The following is an 18,868-nucleotide window of genomic DNA, read 5'->3' on the forward strand; positions in this document are numbered from 1 at the left end:
ACTATGTTTACAGTACCACCCACGATCGTAGTGATCGGCAGGTCTTTTCTATTGCTGGAATAATCGCAGCACATGAAGATGGTGGGCCACTAAAGTGAACTCAATGATTGTGGTAGGACGATGACGGACAGGTTTGCCGGAGGCGGAATTAGGTTCAGCGAGGTTCTCGGTTTAAGTCCATCACCGAAGGACATTCATATTTTGGCTATTTTTTCCAAGGTCATGATTAGGAGCATCTCTTGATTCTGGTGTGCGCTTTGCAGTTTGTTTTCAATTGATCTGTTTTCCAGGGCATTTGAACATGAGGTTTAACACTCTTACTTGCGGCGCTTTAGCTTTCAGTGTCTTGGTGAATACTGCTTCGGCTGCACAGATCACGAAGAGATTGTCTAAAAGTGCAGTTTCACCCCCTCTCGAGCACCTGTAGTTGGGGGCCTGCTGTACTTGATGCAGGGTTTGAGGAGTGATTTTTTTTAAGCTGACTTTTTCCCTCATCTACAGATGCACAAGACTTATTTGACTGTTCCATGCATGTGAATGATCTGCGATTCGATGATTCTTACAAACTCATTTGGTATTCGGACAAGGGACCCTGGTCTACTCGATTTACTGCATGGTACGTGGCAGGCCTGCTATATCGCAACGAGGGGGACGATGTCGCCAATGCCAAGGCGGCCATTGAAGCCATGTGAGAGTTCATTGCCCGCTTTGATCTGAAAGACAAGCCCAGGAACCTCGAGCCGTATCTGACTGGGGGAAATATCTTTAGACTAGCATGCCAAATGACCGAGAGTTATGACTCGGCATGGTATGGAACGTTCAAGCTCTCGCCCGACGAGCCATATCCGACTCCAGATTCGGATCTCTATCCTCCTCAGATTTACGTGAGTCAATTCTGATCAAAGTACCCGAGAACACACTCATTTTCACCGCACAGTGCAGTCTGCATGGAGATCTCTTATTGAATTGTTCTGACCCTTTGCAAAGACTACATATGACCCGAACTGGAGAGAATTTATCGGGACGCAGCTGGTGCAGATTGTCGAGGAATTCTCCAGTCTTCTCGGGGACAAGCTAGTCTCCCACATTGAGGACAGCCTGGAGATCGCGGCGGTAGGGTCGATGAGACGCAATGGCTCATATCCAGAAGGCGATAATTTGACCCCCGCGTACTCCAATCCTGCGCTCATGCGGGCATGGTACGTTGCGTGGATTGGCGCGCGACGCAACAACGACGTGGGTAGTGATTCGTATATCCGATATCTCTGTGCGTCGAGATGAGACGAGTGGGCTGACTGTTGAATCTCTCCAGACTTATATCAAGTATGCAGATAACCAAGCCGACTTGATTGGGAATCTCTTCCGGTCTACGGGTTCGAACGTGTTCTCTGAATACAATTCTCCGACCTACTATGGAATGGATGTCTGGGCTCTTGCTGGCGCCATCAAGTACGCCCCTCCAAATGCGAATGTCGTTAAAAATTCCAAGGCGATGTTGACTGATCTCTGGGCGGATATTGCTGCTCACTACAACCCATATCTGTCTGTGATGGCTGGTCCGGTCTGTCTGCCCTATCAAATTCCAGTCAATTCCGTGATTGCCGTTGCTGATTCTCGAGAATGTATCGTAGTACGATCGTGCTTACACTCGAGACATGGTCACTCACTCTGCCGTGCTTGACTATTTCTGGTGGGGGTTGTATGGCTACGGCACTGGGCCCCAGCCGAACAAGATGGAAGCCGACCTTCTCTATGACGTGACACAGGGCGCCGCTCTCGCTCTTCTTGTTGATGTGGTCGAGGCGCACATTTCTCAAGAGGACTCACAGTGGCTCCGATCCAAGGGTGAATGGAGCGGCGAACGCATGCTTTCAAAAAGGATCCCTGACGCGCTGGATCCAGGCGCCGAGGTTCGGATCGCAACGTCCTGGATGAGTTCGTCTCTCATGATCGGTGCACAGCAGGTGAATGAGACTGTCAATCGAGGTGAACAATATGTGCCAGCGATTGTTCAATGGGCTGGTGACCGGAGTCATAAGCCTCATCCTTACATGACCTTCTTTACCTTGTATCCGACCGCATCCACCATCCATGCCGTTGCAGGACCGAACAGTCTGGACATTTCCTATCCCAACACCACGCAGGAAGGGACTAATCTCTTCACCTTTGCCCTGGCACAGGTGCCTCCTAGCTGGACATTGACCAAGAAAAAGGTCATCACGGGGTTGGAGGACCTGCCATGTCTGGACGTGATGATGAATGCGACGGGGTTGGAGAAACAGCCCATTGTGTACGGGGCCACCTTGGGAGACAACCGTTTCTACAACATCTCCTATCTTGTACCCGCAGGGTTCGAGGGCACTCCGAGAGTCTCGTTCAAATTCAAGTACACCTGTTGACGGCGTTTTTGACCCGGTTGCATCGTCACTAATTCCGGCATTCTCTTCAATAAGAGTCCACGCGGGATGGTGCCGATGGCGAATCCCGTCGGGATCTTGGTTTTGACCCTGGAGCTTGGATTCGGCGACGCCTCAGCATTCAGTGCCGCGGTCTTACTTCCCGTCGGGGTGGGGAACAATACTGGATGTTTGTGAATGAACCACTACTCCTAGTACATACTGGGCTGTAGTATGCATTGAGCAAGTGGGAGCCTGACATTTCCATGCACAACAACATAAGGTAGCAACAGGAAGAGCCTTTAGTATATTCTGAGCTCCTCTTGTGCCAGCCAAACATAGAAACGTTCAATCATGTGTCCAAATGTTGCTACAGCAATTGAAAATTGTATATTCAAATCGCTCTTTTGACAGGTCTGGTAAATTGAAACTGATTTTTTTTAAGGAAAAAGGCACTCCAGTATGTTGAGATCACTTGACCGTCAAGTCACGCACCTTTCCTTTTGCATGAGAATCTTCGGGCCGTTTCGGACCAGCCATCAATGCAGTTACTTCACCCCACCACCGGCTTCAATCTCAGAGGCAGAGAAGCAACGCGCACAACAGTCGAGAACTCCCCACGTTAGCTGAAATACAATCTCTCAACCGGACCCGCGTGCCCCGAGAAAGAGGGGAGGAAGCGCGGTTACAGGCCTCCACTTGGCTTTCTCCGCTAGGTTCTCCACAAATTCTGTCTCGAACGAGGCAACTTAGCCCCTCTACGCGTCCCTTTCGGACCGCTTGACGCCTGCCATGCATTGCATGTGCAAAGAGACTGGCAGTGGGCACAGAGGCTCCGGGGGAAAGTGAGCCGGAAAGGTTGACCGGGGTAGTGCCAACGCTGATTTCAATGGGTCGCTACGGGTCTCTTCTCGCAAATCAGCGACCGTGTGGCTCGCAATCATCTTGTGGACTCAAGCCATGATGGCACGTGGCACCGCCTGCTTTTCTTCCAGCAGTCGAAAGCAAGAGACATGCTTATATGCAAGGACAAGGCTAGATAGAGGTGAGTGGGCTCGGGGAGCCCAAGAGACTGGAGACGGGGCAGTTGCCAACGCAGCACATCGGGTCTCCAGTCGACAAAGTCGACACTTTCCAGGCCGTCCTTGTTGACCTGGATCACTCATCGTGGGGTGACGGGGGGGACTGGGGTGAATTGTCCCCGTGGGAATGCCCGAAGATTCTGGCGAAATTACCCCATTGGACTCATCGCCGGTCCAAACACACGCGGTTCCGTGGCTCGAGTGGACACCACAAGTGAGAGGCCCAGTTGAAGATGCTCTCTCTGTAGCTTTTTGTCCAAGTCTGCCGGGCGGCCACCAAGAATAACAGTCTGCCCTCTCAGAGGTCGTGCAGACTGGCACTGATTCACTCTGCATGCGCGAGTCAAGTCGGGCCGAGTCGGGCTGAATCAGCGGCTTCCACACCAGCCCTGGCCGAGAGTGCGAATCCGATATCCCCGAATTGAGCCTGGGGATATAGAACTAAAGACACGACGCGCACGGCTTGAACGCACAATGCAGCTTTTCAACATGCAGTGACGATCAGAATTCTGTGAGGACTGTCCTTGAATCACGCCAACTCGTGGCGGGTTGCCAGGAATTTCTAGGAAAGGCCCCCAAGATTTTGACTGCACTTCCTCCACTGCTTCCCCCTCCCCCCCCCCCCACCACACATATGACTCGACGCAAGTGAGCACGAGTAGCCCTTTTTGGGAAGTCATCCATTTAGTGTCCGCATCAGGGCATGTCATTGTTCCATGTAGTGGTACAGTTGTAGGGGCAAATCATGGCTACTCCAGGCTCTTGGTGTGTCGGGAAGTTCGGACCCACTCTGCTTCTCCAACGTGTGGTGGGGAGCCGTGGGGAGGGTGAACTTTAGCTGCGGCGGGGAACTGCAGCACCGACTTTTGCACTATTTGGGCATACTATTACATGTTAGCCAAGGCTCAATGCTCGTACCAAGGATCCTTCCCAGGTCTGCACGACGAGGTCCGGTTCTCCTCGGCATTGTCCTTCTTTGGCTTTGAAATAAAGGCCCCGTTTCTCCCCCTTTATCATCCGTGGCCGCGACCTACTTCTTTTCCTTTGGACTCGACACTGCTGTGCATTCTCGTGGGATACTGAAATTGTGCACCGCCATGTCTTTCCCCAAAGCGCAACCCGACTGGAACAACCTCGGTGTTCTGCACAGGAATACCCTTCCTTCCAGAGCCCATTTCTACACATATGGATCGGAAGACAAGGCCCTGACTTTTAATCGCGAGGAGAGTGAATATATCTCCCTTAATGGCACGTGGAAATTCCGACATGACACCTCCCCCTTTGAGGCCCCAGAATGGTCCTCAGTCAATCCCTTGACGTGGGACGATATCAAAGTTCCTGGCATGTGGCAGGTCCAAGGTTACTCTCACCCAACGTACACAAACGTTAACTATCCCTTCCACGTCGATCCACCCAACGTGCCCATCCTCAACGAGACTGGATCCTACTGGAGACAATTCGTGACACCCACCTCCTGGGACGGACAGCAGATCCGAATTCGGTTCGAAGGTGTGGACAGTGCTTTCCACTTGTGGGTCAACGGCGAGGAAGTCGGCTATTCCCAAGGATCACGAAACCCAAGCGAATTCGATATCACCTCCCTGCTTCGACCGGCTGGTACGGTCAACACGCTGGCGGTGCGTGTGTACGAGTTCTGTGATGGTTCCTATATTGAGCGACAAGACCAGTGGCTTCTGAGCGGCATTTTCCGCGACGTTGGTCTTCTTGGATTCCCCAAGAGCTCCATCGTGGACTTTGATGCCGTGCCAACTCTGAGTGAGGATCTTGTCTCTGGTGAGCTGATCACCAAAGTCAAGATCCAGGGTGAGACCGGTGACGTAAAGGTGAAACTCCTGCGGCCCGACGGCAGTCTTCTCGAGCAATCCAGTTTCTTGTCCTCCGAGTCGAGCAAGATCAAGGTGACTGGCGATGAATTGAAATTGTGGTCGGCGGAGCACCCGGTTCTGTACACTTTGCTGGTCACTTTCAACGGTCGCACGATACCGCAGCGCATCGGCTTCCGTCGTATCGAGCGAAAGGGTGCAAACTTCCACGTTAATGGAAGACCGATTATGCTGTATGGTATGAACCGTCACGAGCACCATCACCTCTTTGGCCGTGCGGTACCCTACGAGAGCATGCGTGCGGATCTGGTGATGATGAAGAAGTACAATATCAATGCCTTGCGCTGCAGTCATCAGCCCAACGACCCGCGCTTGTATGAAGTGTGTGACGAGCTGGGTCTCTATGTGATCGCCGAGGCCGATCTGGAGACTCACGGTTTCGACCCCGTGGAGCGTTCCAACATCCCCGATCAGCATCTCATGACCGAGTATGAGATCCAAGAAGCATCTTACAAGAGGGCCACAAAGTGGACATCCGATAACCCCGAGTGGAAGGAAGCGTACCTGGATCGGGCTGAGCAGCTCGTTCAGCGATTCAAGAACTACTCTTGCATCATTTTCTGGTCCCTTGGTAACGAGGCATTTTACGGTCAGAACCACGCGAGCATGTACAAGTGGATCAAGGAGGCCGATCCGACCCGTCTGGTGCACTATGAGGGCGATCGTGATGCCATCTCTGCGGACATGTATTCGACTATGTATTGGAGCCCCGAGGCTCTGAAGCAGCATGTGGCGGACAAGCCGGACAAGGCGATGATTCAATGCGAATATGCTCATGCGAGTAAGTCAAGGAGCTCATTACGAGCCTGTCTCATTTTTTTTTTCTTTTGGGCAGAGCACCAGTCTAACGATCTTTATAGTGGGTAACGGTCCTGGTGGACTGAAGGAATACATTGACACCTACCGAAGCGAGCCACTCCTGCAGGGTGGCTTCATTTGGGAATGGTGCAACCACGGCATGCTCAAGCGTGAAGGCACTCAGTCTTACTATGCCTACGGTGGTGACTTTGGTGATAAGCCAAATGACGCCGACTTCATTCTTGATGGAATGGTTTACTCCGACCACACCCCCACCCCCGGATTGATTGAATACAAAAAAGCTATCGAGCCGGTCACGATTGCCTCCAAAGAGGGCCGTCTGGAAGTGACCAATCACTACGACTTCAGTACTCTCGACCATCTGTCTGCGTCTTGGCATATTGTCAAAGAGGCTGGAAACACCGAGCCTGTCGCTTGGCAGCTGCCTGAGATTAAGCCCGGCGAAACCAAGGTGGTCGATCTTCCCGAAGGTGTCACCTTTGGCTCGGAGCCAAGCTGGTTTGCTGCCAACTTCTCGCTCAAGGATGCCACATCCTGGGCTCCTCAAGGCCATGAGATTGCGTGGGCCCAGATTCCCCTCTTTGATGAAAGCAAGGTCACCCTTCCCCTTGTCAAGAGCCCCTCGTCGAAGCTTTCCATCACTGAGAATCAGGGCAAATTGTACATCTACTCGGACAGCTTTGCGGCCAACTTCACCTACGACTTGGTCCGAGGCAACTTGGCCTGGTCCACTGACTCTGGCAAGGTCTTCCACAGCGGACCCCAGCTTGGATTCTACCGTGCCCTGACCCAGAATGACGTTGGTGCTGGGGGCCCGCTGGCTGAGTGGAAGCGATTCCGCGTGGACAGCCTATGTCGCATGCTCGTTCAGGGCTCTACCTGGTCCAACAACGACGACGGAAGCATCTCTATCACCACCAAGGTTCGCGTTGCCCCCGTGGTCCTTGAATGGGCCATGGTCGCCAACCTGACCTACACTATTACCGGATCTTCCGTCCAACTCCACGTCAAGGGTGACTTCACCGGTACCTTCCCTCAGGTGATTCCTCGAATTGGTCTCACCGTTCGTCTGCCCCGTCGCTACGAGGCTGCAACCTGGTTCGGTCGCGGCCCAGGCGAGTCTTACCGGGACAAGAAGGCCGCTGCTCGTTTCGGGACGTACACCTCGTCCATCGATACCGGCCTTGAGACACCTTATGAGTGGCCCCAAGAAAACGGCAACCGCACTGACACGCGCTGGGTCCGAGTTCACGCGGCTTCCGATGAGACGGCATACGCTGCCTCTGCCAAGGCTCAGCCGTCGTTGCCTCAGATTGAGGCGAGAATGGATTCGCCTTTCAACTTCTCATTGAGCCGATACTCGATCGAGGAGTTGGATCGTGCCAAGCACCCGCACGAGCTGAGTGCTCTGGAGAACGAAACCGAGTTCACGATTGACTTTGCCCACCACGGTATCGGTACCGGTAGTTGTGGTCCTGGTGCCTTTGAGGGTAACCGCCTGGAGGCGGGGCCGTTTGAATTTACGACCGTGTTCCGATTGCTGAGTGGTAAGAGCGAATAGAGACGATGTATATTGAACGAACCATGTCATTTTTGCCTGGCGGGGAGTAGTAAACTCGAGTGGTCGGTTTTAGTTCACCTCCAGTTATGAGACCATGATTGAGTCATTACCAAGACCAGTATTCATCGATATTTAGGTTAGCAGTGATAGAACAAGGAAAAATTGCCTCATCCATGACAATGGTGCAGTCGGGTTTCATATCTGTCTTTGCTAGCCGTTTGTACTGCCAGATTCAAAGAGCTCCAATGGTTGACCTGTGAATCTACCTACCCACACATATCCACAGTTGACTTCAATGATCCCCGGAGTCTGGGCAGTAACCCGGAATTGCTGTATCCTAGTTTCGCTTTCACCTACTTCAACTGACCAGTTGTTGAGAGAGTTCCCCCGAGGCGTGCCACATGTCGAATCGAGGTAAATTCAGGCCTGAACCGGGCCCATATACATACATTGAGCCGAGTGAGATCTTGTCGGAATGTGTCGACAAGTGTTTCAATTGGATATATTGGTGGACTGAAACCAGACCAAGCGGATTTCTTGGTAAGGCCCATGTAACGCTGACAAACGAAATCTCATGTATTCATGTTAGGGGGCGGCTTCACAATCTGAACGATCTGATCTATCATTGGAAGCAAGCATTCGCAGGTGCCAAATGAATAAATGGTGGCATGCATTTGCCTTGCCGCGGCTCGGCTGCAGTCTGCGTTCCCCGAGGAATGGAAATATCACGGGACCTGGGCACCCTTTCTTCGTACACGAAATTCTTGGAGGCACGTGAGTCTTTCGTAGATACCTCAACTGTACGTATAGATTTCTGATCGCAAAAGCGAGCAGCTATAGGTGCAAACTACGACTTTTCTGAAGAGAATGAATTGAGGTGATTATCATTGAGTCATGTTCTGCAGTCAGATGTGTTCATCGAGATTGAAATGTAATCACCTGTGGACCCTCCTAGCAAGCATAGAATATTTGGATTATTGGTTCTAGATGTACATAGTGTAAGCCCGCTTGACAAGGTACATAACCTCAAGGCCTGAGGACCGTGTGTGTTACCTCTGCTTCAGTCAGGATGCAAGCCACATCACTAGGCGTAGCCCGGGGGCCCATGGGATTCATGATCCATTGATAAACGGGTCAAATCTTGCAGGTAATCATTAGATAAGAAGATAATTATTGTAAGCCATGCATTCGTCATTGTAATCGGATCACTTGATCCAAAGAGGCTTCTGCTCCTGCGCTAGAAACTTGTTATTCATCGGCGGTTTCAGTACTGTCCGAGGCTGTGGCCTGTGCATGTGTACAATTTACCTACTTTGTGCATTGGTGCTCAACAGGGACCCCTCGAATCATACATCACACCACTTAAACTCAGTCGATGGTGAATGAGGTCATCATGACCCTATAAAGTGTCGACTGTTGTGAGGATGGCGATCCCGTGACATCTGTGTACCAGGGGCCAAAATTACAGCCCAATACATCGTTACTATACATAGTCATACGCACAAGTAATGGTACTGTTGTCTCAGCGAGACACTTCCACTGTGTTGGTACTGGAGGTTGAGATCCATGATGTATGTATTGTATTATAAATTATCAGCCCAAGAGACACCGATACGGTATCTGTCATCATCTGGATCTTCTAGCTTCTTCGGCTGTTCTTCTCAACGTCTTGAGGGGCTCTTGGGAGGTCCGATCGACAACTATCGTTCACCTCCTTCCTCGAACCATTCTCTCTTATACTCTGGTCAAATCGTCCACTTTCTCAGCACTCTGATTCTCTGAGTTGTCCAGTTCAGTCAGCTGCTCGTCCCCCTTCGACGGTCCAGTCCCCTTCAGACCCTCACTTCGCGGGCTCTCCTGCAGTCCCCAAAGGCCCGCCCGTTCAGTCTTGACGTGGGCCACAACCATTGGCTTCTCTGCTCCTTTCTGGCCCTGGCCACTCCACCCCGTCAGCCACTTGTTCACCCGAGGTCGTGGACACCGACATCTCGAGTCCGCTCTCTGCACGCGCTTGTCGGGAAAGACGGACCTACGCCACATCTTCGCTTTTCGAGAAGGGCGCAAAACAAGTACGGCACTGCACTCAAACGTTGAGCCGGATCGGCGATTCCCCCATTGTCTCTCAATTCCCGCCAACCATAATCCCCAGTTCACCTTCCTCCGGTTCTAGACGCTTTTTTTTTGTTTAGTCTGAGCGATCACGGCAAACAAAGCCATCAGCCTAGTGATGGCGCCCGAGCAATTGTGACCATTCGACGTTTGGATTTTTTTTTCCCACTAGGCGACGCGCAGACCACCGCAGACTCCCTTCTGGTGGTTCGGTTCTCTCCTTTTCCCATCTAACAGTAATCATCATCCACCTGCCTCGATCCCTGCAGTGCTCGAACAAATTCGCAGCGACATCCTTTCTCTCTCTGCTGTCCTTCCCGCCCCGACCGCTCTCTCTCATTTGGACCCACGGCTTTCCGCAAACCAGCATGTGAATCTCGATGATTCGCTTGACTGCACCGCTTGTGTAACGACCAGTTCTCTCTGCACGACATATTCCATTTGAACCTTCCACGCCGGCTTTCCCTCGTTGCCAATCAAGATCCTCCTCCTACATTGATTGCCTGTGGTGTCTGGTGCCGTTCACTTGCTCCTTCGGCCCCTCCCGTTTTGGGCCCAGGCTTGGGGGGACCATAGCGCGGTCATTATTTTCCTGCCCGACCTGTGAGGCTTTCTCCTAGGTCGGCTGATATACCTGCATCGTCGTGTCCGCAACGTCTGGTTCAGCGACCATGCCTGCAGAATCCCACAGGCCGCCCTGCGGTGAGGATGCGTCTAGCTCGGGCGGTCACAAGGAAACATACCCAACAGCGACAGACACAATAAATCGGTTAGGCCAGGGCCACAGTGACATGGCGGAAGCGCCGCGTCCGACTGTGCGGCCTCAGGGCCAAGCCATGACCCAAGTCCCCAAACTGCTCCCTAACCTACCTATCTACTCTGCCCCTTCGTCAACTTGCAACTCCACCGTCTCGTCTCGTGAACCTTCCCCGGTCCGAACATCCTCACGAAAAGCCAATTCTGTGTCGGCCACCTCTGCATTATCTCACAAGCGAAAAACGAGCCACGACCGCGTCAGTCCCAGTCGACCCTTGAACAACGCCCACCCTTCAAGCCGTATTCCGCCTCCTTCACCGAGCCCGCGTGCTTCTCCAACACCTGCGCCAACGCCAACCCCCCAAACTCTCCTTCCCTCACCTGCCCTGCCCGAACCATCAGCCAATGTACCCAACACAGAAAAGCAAAACATGCCACCTTGGGCGGGGAACCGACGGGTGGAGCAGGACTCAACCGCTTCAAACATTTCGCACAAAAGAGCCTCCCCATCGTCAACAGAAGACCTCAGCAAGTTAGAGCGCAGCAACCACCGGCCAGCAGCAAGGGGCATCGGCGGGCAAGCTCTGTCGTTAGAGACAGTGCAGGAAATGGCCAGTGACCCATCTACACCGTCTAGCGAGAACGAGTTGAAGCCGACAACCCCGGACGATGCACGATTGCACACGATCGATGAGGACACAACACCACGGGCCTCACGGCATAACACAGAGAGTGGCAGTGATTCTGGCGGTCCGCCCGTTATCAAAGAAGAAAAACTACCGGCCCCAGCCATGGGTGCGGTGAAGACACCGCGAACCATCATGCCGCAGCGTTCTTCCGCATCTTTGAGTACCACCGCGCGACCCAAGCCTGCAGATGGATCCGTCCGAAATATGATTGTGGAGACGGAAACGGTCACCTCTATCCCGCAGGTTTCTTTGGGTGTTGTCCCTGGAGAGCGGGGAGGTACCATCCGTGCCGATCCTAGTACACTGCGTATGAAACCCTCCACGGAGACGATTCGGCCACGAAAAGATAAGAAAAAGAGTCGTCGGTCCAATCACCTGACCAATGGCCCGGGCACCAGCAAAGCTGACATCTTCGAAGCCAAAGTGGCCAGTGCCGTCGATGAAGCTGACGTTTCTGATTCCGATGAGACCTTTGTGTACGAATCCAATCCTCCTGATCCGTATCCGCCTCGTCAGAGTCGGTATCATTCGCGGACCCCGAGTGCCACATCGATGGCCAGTCAAGTGGACCAGTTGGCGGGTCGAGCCCGCGGGGCCATGCGAGATGGCTCGCATAGCGTGACCGGGAAACGCAGCATGAAGTTCACCAACAATACATATAACAGCAGTATTGATGGTGAAGCTCCCGAAGCGGATGGCAGTCGAACGGGCGGTCGAGTAGACGGCAGTGGCACGTTGACGCCTCGACACCACCACGTTGGCCGCCATGGACGCAACGGCGTATATCCCTCTCTCTTTGATGGAGATGGGCCCTTTCCTCCGCCACAAGGTCAAATGAAATCGCCTCGGCATTTCATTGGCAGTGGTTACCGTCATTCTCGCAATAGCAACACACGCTCCTCTCCAAACTATAAAAGCACCGGCAGCAAAAGGGCCGGTGACCTATATGATTTCGATGCCGAAGGTGCTGATGATGAACGAACCCCTCTAGTGGGCTCTACACGGACCTCCCGCAGTCGCCACGGTCGACGTCCGGGTAGTGCCAGTCTCAGGCAGATGGAATACATGGCTCAGCGTGAGAGGGGGTGCCTCTCTCGATACGGGTCTTGTGTCATCTTTCTCCTGATCATGCTCCTTGTCGCTGGAGGCGCTGCCTCGTTTATCACTGCCGCCACAAAGACCCTCGTGGACGTTCAGATCGTTGAGATCCAGAATGTCTTGGCTTCAGAGCAAGAGATCATGCTTGACCTACAAGTCGAGGCGGTCAATCCGAACATTTTTCCGGTGACCATCGAGGATACCGATATCAACATCTTCGCCAAGAGCCGACATGTGGGCACCGATAGCTCGTGGACCGACCATCCATCTGCCGGTGCCACTTCTCGCGCTCCACGCGTCGAGCGAAGTCGCCGGCGATGGTATCTCTCTCAATTGGTCAAGTGTCTAGGTAACACTGACTGTGCAGAGCAAGCCATGGATCTTTACTCTAAGGGACAGACTGGTAGGAGTGGTGGCGGTGGTGTTGATAAGGGCACAGATCCCATCAATGATCCGGAGAGTGACTCGCAAACCATGCTCTTGGGACGCGTCTATCACTTCGACTCGCCGCTCTCGTTTGAAGCATCTCCCTGGGGTCGTATGCTGTCTGTCTCAAAGGGCCAAATTCGACTCACCCACCCTGGCAACAAAACCGAGGCCGGCGGCACCGAGCGATGGGAGCGTGTTCTGCAGCATCCGTTCGACCTGATCGTGCGCGGTACAGTAAAGTACCAGCTGCCTCTGAGCACGCGCTACAATTCAGCCTCGATCAGTTCGAGTGTCCGTGTGATTCCCGACGACGACAACGATGATACCGGCGGGCCCAAAGATCCCAATGTCACCGACACGCCTGTTGCACCATCACTCCAAACATCTTCTTCAAGCAAACAGCCCTCTTCGACCCATGTTGAGGAGACTGACGATACCCCCTTAGACCACGCCTCTGAGACACGGCGTCGACAGCTGGTCGCGTGACTCGACATATCATGACTTTTCTTTTTCTTATCTCTACTGTATCACCCTTTAGCGATAGATTGATGTCCTTCACGACAGTACCACACACTTTGTTTTTCCCCCATTGTATTCTTGGTTTCTTCAGCGTAAAGCTTTTCAGAGCCACACGGGCATTCCTGGACTTTGGTTTCCCTCCTTTGGTTTCCCTCTCGCTTCCACGATGATGTACACCCTCTTTTTTTCCCGCTGGTATTTCTTGATCATCAACTTCAATTGAGTGGCCGGCGCAAAAATTCATTGGTGTATGCCCTGGCACTTCCCTTTTTACCCTTATGAGATTGTGATTGGCTATTCACATGCCTTCCGCCCTCGTTGATGTCTCTTCAACTCGACATTGAACGGTACGAATCATCGTCAAATTTGAGAATTGGTCGAAAGATCACTCGCCCTGTCGCTTCTTCTTCATCAATTATCTTCACCCCCCTCCCGTTCACAGCTTGATAGTCCGACTACAATCGCTATCCATGCCTCTACCCCTACTGTATGAATCTCGTCACTTCTCCCAGGTCAGTCTGGATGACCCCCATTCGGACCAGATAGAGGGTGGCTGCCCGGCTCCTTCGTGGACTCGCCCATTGTTTCCCTCAAACCAACACGGCTATTGTTTTTCTTTTCATCAATTTGATTCCATTCAACCAACTCCTTGCCTACCACCCCAAACGCGCAACGGGAATGTATCTCGACCCATATTCTTCCCTTCTTGACTCGCTCAGCGGCAGCAGCCTCATTATGATCATATGTCTTATGTGTCTTATGTGTTACGATAATGATCAGCATGAAATAAATATATAGGCCCGGTCCTAGGTCCTAGGTCACGGTCACGGTCAATCTTTGAAGTGTGGCGTTTTGGCAAAATTTTCTAATAGTACTAGTAAATACATACACAAGTACTTTTTCGGTTGTTCTGGGCTCTCTCCCCATGTGAGGTGTTAGTACCTACATGAGGTACTTACTAGGGTAGGTTTGACGATGGGGTGCCGAGCTCCACCTGGGCATCACGTATCAAATCTTAGGTACCCCGGTAACTCTGCCGGAGTATTCCATCCTCCTGACGAACTTACGTGGAGGAGGTTTTGGGCGAAGCAAGAGGTACTGCAACAACCTTCCAATAAAGCATACCCAGGGTATGATCCAAGAACTTTGACATAGTTCGCAGTCATCAGTGCCTTCGTACCTACCTAGTCACGAAAATGAAACATGACGATGTATGTTATGAGCAGAATAATGGTAGCATAGTGAAAAAAAAATGATTTAATCATATCGAATTGAAATACAGTCATCAATCATCATCATTAGGGGAGGCTGAGCATACATTGATAGTGTCGTTGCTTCAGATTGTCAGCGTAAAGGGAAATTGTAGGAGAGGAACTGGAACCAAAGGCACAAAGGGAGTAATCGTAAGAATTCATGGGTCAGCGTGTGAGGATGAAACAGCAGGACAGAGGTTCAGCAAGCACATGGAAAAAATAAATCAAAAAACCCCCCTGCCACCCCTGAACTCTGGAAAAAGTCCACCGGTAGGACAAGACCAAAATAGAGGCCAACGCCCCCACCTTGAAGCGACCATCATACCAAGTCAAATCTTAGCTTCGGATGACATTCAAACTCGCGAAGAACAGTGATGGCGGGTCAGATTCTCTGAAAAGCAGTTGAAAAGGTTGAAAAGCGCGAGAACAAAAGTCAAAACAAAACTTTGCTAATTTGCTCCAAAAGGTCCTCCAGTTTTTCGACCGAAGAGCTTGCGCTTTTGTGCGAAAGAAGACGACCTTTGGAGTCAAACCGGGCTGGAAGATCAACAGTAGAGTCTGAGTCATCTTGGGACTTCTGTAGGGAAGATCGTTGAGAGTGAAAAGATGGTGGGTGCGACGATGAACTGGAGCTCGCATAGGTTTTGCTCTCCGGATTATATCCGTGGTCAGAAATTGAAGGCAGAGAAACCGAGCGCTGCGGTGACCGGTGTTGATGGTGGTGGTGGTGACGAGAATCAAGATGCAAATTGTTCCCTTCAATAGTTGACTCGCTATCGTCGGTTTCATACTCAGAATCTCGACCCTGCTTGAAGTCTGTGCTCAAATCAAAAGCTACAGACTTGGAAGCATTTGTTGACGAAGGGTCAGAGCGGCTCATAGACGACCGGCGAAATGCAGTGGGAGAACCATTTAAACCTAGAGTTGTAGATGTTAGTTGTGAATCAACCGAACCATCACCGGAGGCGTTACGATGAACGCACCGTCGTGTGCTTTCTCATCAGGGAGGGTAGTGGTGGAGCTCGGCTGAGGACTCACATTCTCATCGGCTCTCCGTGGCCGTGCAGCGTAGGGGTCTGCACCAGCAGGGGGCGCTCCGTAGCTGTACGGTTGCGACGGGGGTGCTGCACCCGGTGGCGGCGGGTAGTTGGCGGGGTTGTAGGGCTGAGGGGTGCTGTTCAAGTTCGTCGTCGACCCTGGGGGCGGAGGAAAGTAATTGTTGTTGGGATAATAGGGGTCCGCTTGATGCTGATGGGTTGAAGGCGGAGAGGGGGGATACGGCACAGGGTCATAGGACTCTTCATACGGATCGCGGTGGGCGTCATCGTCGTAGCCTGCACGCAGACAATTAGCCTCTAAGCTATGAAGAATAGTTCCTGGGCGTGCAAACTAACGGTTTCGGGAGCGGGAGCGAGAGCGAGATCGAGAGCGCTCAGCCTTTTTGCGGTCCCGGTGTTCGGAGTATTTATGAGCTGCATAGCCCAGACCCGTGGCGCCGAGCGCTGCTCCGGCCAGCTCGCGCGAGCGGCTGTGGCGTCTCTTGCTCTTGCGACGAGCATCACGATCCGAATCGGAGCTACCACTGTGTCGACCACCGCGGCTTCGTGAGCGGCTATGCCGTCGAGGGCCATCCGAATAGTACGCATCCGCATGACCGGCTGGCTGGCCATAGTAGTGCTCTGCTGGTATTCTTCCGGCAACAGGCTCTGCGCCATACTCGATCAGTCCAGCAGAGTCGCGCGATGGGTCTGGGTAGATTTCAGACGGCACACGGCTGCGACTGCGACTGCGAGAACGCGAACGACGTTCTTCCGGAACCCCAAGCCCTTTGGCATCCTTTTCGGCCTTTTTCTTCTCATACAAACCCGTCGCGGCTGCAGTAGCAAGACCGACGCCAACAACGGGAAGAGCCTTTCGGAGTCGGCTATGTGAACGCTCCCCCTTGCGGGAGCGCGATCGCTCGCGAGCGTGTTCCACTAAACCTGCAACGGCGGCGCCGGCCAAGCCTGCCTCTACCATGTGTGCCTTGCGCTCATTGTCTTTGCCTTCGCCGTCCTTGTCTTTCTCGGAGCGGCTGCGCGACAGGGCTCGAAGACGAGAGCCAGAGCGGGAGTGAGAGCGGTTGCGAGACCGACTGCGACGGTCATTGTCCGATTTACTCTTCAACGCAGCCACACCGGCAGCAACTGCTGCAGCGCCTAGACCAAGTTCGAGGAGGGTTTTCGCTCGCGAATGCGACTGTGAGCGACTGCGGCTGCGACTACGGCGGCTGTGGCGATGAGAGCGGCGGTCACTATCAAACGAGTGGGAGCGATGGCGATTGCGACTTTTGCTGCGATAATAATCACGAGCCTGGCCGACCGCGTTGGCCGCAACAGCGCCCAGGGCACCGGCGCCAGCGGTCTGCACTGCGTGGCTCATTCCGCGGCTCACTTCTTTGCCCTCGCGCTGTTTGTGACTGCGGAAGAGCTCAGCGGCGCCAGCGCCCACGAGGGCACCTTCGGCCAGATGGAGCTTGTGATGAGGATGTTCGTCGTCATACTCACGGGTCTCTTTGCGGATATAGACCATGCTGTCATCGCTACTGTAATCATCACGGTCGCGACGGGGACGGCGGCTTGCCTGGGAGACGGAGTCACCGGGGCTCAGCTCGCGACGTGAGCGACGATCCTCATACTCGCGTACTCGTCGATGCCGATGATAGTAGTAGGGCTCTTCCTCGACGTCCGAGCGTCGAACAATGTCGTACTCAGATTCTCGCGGACTGGAGTATGCGTTACGAGCTGAGATATTGGGTGTTAATGAATGATCAGGTGTGGAAGGAGCTTCTTCGGGAGAAAGGAATGGGTCCCAGATCATCCTCTCCGATCTGGTGTAGTGGCGGGGGCGTGGGGATTTGTGGACTCACGTTCATAGTACTCTCGCTCATATTCCCGTTCGACACGACGGACAGGAGGATCGTATTCCACATCACGCTCGTATCGAGCTATCGTCAAAGGCTGCTCACGTTCAAATTTGCGACGGATGACCAGCTCTCGATCGTATCCTTCGTCACGATTGAATTTGAATTCTCGCCGGTCATCTCGCTCCTCGGAGGGGATGACGTAACGCTTGATGGTGATGGGCCGGTCGTCCTCGTAGCGATCACGCTCTCGGTAGCTGTACGACATGGTACACCAGTGAGAGGGTGGAAGGGTACAAAAAGGAAACGGTAGGATGGATCCGTAGAGGGCTACGATCGCAAATGAAAAAGCGATGGGGACAAGAGAAATGAGTACAGAAGTAAGATGGTCGGAGGGGCACGACGGGAACAAATGCGATGCAAGAAATTGGGGGAAAGGGCGGCAGCGCACGTCGGTGGGGTTTGATGCAAGAGCAGTGTTCAAAGATCCAGCGAAAGTGCCGCCACTGGCTGAAACTGGCTGAGCCCCTCTCTGCTCAGTCACTTGAGTGGGAGGGAACTCGAGGCTAGGAGCGAGCGTGAGGTGTGGACAGCCTACACTTGTGTTGGGCTTGGAACGTCTCGGAAACAAAGCGGCCCAATGCACGATGGTGGACGTCCGTCAAGGCGCGATCCGATTGGCAAGAAGAGGTTCCAGAAGCGACTTGAAAGCCACCAAGTGGGTTACGTCGTGCGTGTATGGTCTGAAGGAATTTCGCCTTTTGTCACCGACTTGGCCCACGTCGGAAAGATCGAGATTTGGAAGAGAATCTGCAGGCTGATGATCTCAAAAGTGTCCCGTGTCTGGTCAGCGTTGTCCTGGGCCAAGCGGAGTCTCTCCTCTCACAGCCAGTCAGCCCCGCAGGCACCTGCAGATCAACAGGCAGCCCAGATTGGCTTGAAGAGGGGGAATGCCGTAGTACAAAATGTTGACGTGATGAAAATATGAAGTAGTGATGATGAAGCTTGGGCGAAATGAGTGATACTTGAGCCTGAAGAAGGTTGTGTTGAAAGGTTGCTGGGTGAAGAGATGAAGATGTGAGAAGAAGAGATCAGCCCCCTCCTCGAGCTGCACGTCAAAAAGGTGGACGCCACGTGAGGCTCTGCTGAACATTTCCACAAGCTACATCACTACATTCCGTGCATCTTCATACACTGCCGAATAGCTATGATCGTCTCCCCTGGAAATCAGGATGAATTCTGGACTCTACGCTGGTCTTTGTTGACTCCCGGCCGTCTCTGGGCCGAATTTGATGAGCTTAAACTAAATCATCCATGAGTAAAGCTGACGGTGAACCGGGGCGCAGCTCGA

The 18,868-nt window shown here is 52.9% G+C and overlaps 6 protein-coding genes across 6 annotated transcripts; 4 read left to right on the forward strand and 2 right to left on the reverse strand.

The window, feature by feature from the left end:
* Window positions 1–527: 527 nt before the first annotated feature.
* Window positions 528–2,399, forward strand: POX_f08220 (uncharacterized protein; the record flags this gene model as incomplete). The annotated part of the gene is made up of 5 exons (XM_050117000.1): window positions 528–688; window positions 770–884; window positions 988–1,236; window positions 1,313–1,561; window positions 1,632–2,399. 5 exons carry the CDS (start codon window positions 528–530, stop codon window positions 2,397–2,399), a joined length of 1,542 nt encoding a protein of 513 aa, XP_049967139.1.
* A 2,176-nt stretch (window positions 2,400–4,575) lies between these two features.
* POX_f08221 (uncharacterized protein) lies at window positions 4,576–7,762 on the forward strand (the record flags this gene model as incomplete). Its single annotated transcript, XM_050117001.1, has 2 exons — window positions 4,576–6,163; window positions 6,243–7,762. 2 exons carry the CDS (start codon window positions 4,576–4,578, stop codon window positions 7,760–7,762), a joined length of 3,108 nt encoding a protein of 1,035 aa, XP_049967140.1.
* Window positions 7,763–9,496: 1,734 nt separating this feature from the next.
* On the reverse strand, window positions 9,497–9,802 carry POX_f08222 (uncharacterized protein; the record flags this gene model as incomplete). The annotated part of the gene is made up of 1 exon (XM_050117002.1): window positions 9,497–9,802. One exon carries the CDS (start codon window positions 9,800–9,802, stop codon window positions 9,497–9,499), a length of 306 nt encoding a protein of 101 aa, XP_049967141.1.
* Window positions 9,803–10,542: 740 nt separating this feature from the next.
* POX_f08223 (uncharacterized protein) lies at window positions 10,543–13,329 on the forward strand (the record flags this gene model as incomplete). The annotated part of the gene is made up of 1 exon (XM_050117003.1): window positions 10,543–13,329. The coding sequence occupies one exon, from the start codon at window positions 10,543–10,545 to the stop codon at window positions 13,327–13,329; it is 2,787 nt and encodes a 928-aa protein (XP_049967142.1).
* A 1,719-nt stretch (window positions 13,330–15,048) lies between these two features.
* POX_f08224 (uncharacterized protein) lies at window positions 15,049–17,785 on the reverse strand (the record flags this gene model as incomplete). Its single annotated transcript, XM_050117004.1, has 4 exons — window positions 15,049–15,533; window positions 15,599–15,949; window positions 16,010–17,398; window positions 17,524–17,785. 4 exons carry the CDS (start codon window positions 17,783–17,785, stop codon window positions 15,049–15,051), a joined length of 2,487 nt encoding a protein of 828 aa, XP_049967143.1.
* Window positions 17,786–18,157: 372 nt separating this feature from the next.
* Window positions 18,158–18,505, forward strand: POX_f08225 (uncharacterized protein; the record flags this gene model as incomplete). Its single annotated transcript, XM_050117005.1, has 1 exon — window positions 18,158–18,505. One exon carries the CDS (start codon window positions 18,158–18,160, stop codon window positions 18,503–18,505), a length of 348 nt encoding a protein of 115 aa, XP_049967144.1.
* Window positions 18,506–18,868: the final 363 nt, after the last annotated feature.

Source organism: Penicillium oxalicum, chromosome VI (genome assembly GCF_001723175.1).
Source record: "Penicillium oxalicum strain HP7-1 chromosome VI, whole genome shotgun sequence".
NCBI classification, from domain to species: domain Eukaryota; kingdom Fungi; phylum Ascomycota; class Eurotiomycetes; order Eurotiales; family Aspergillaceae; genus Penicillium; species Penicillium oxalicum.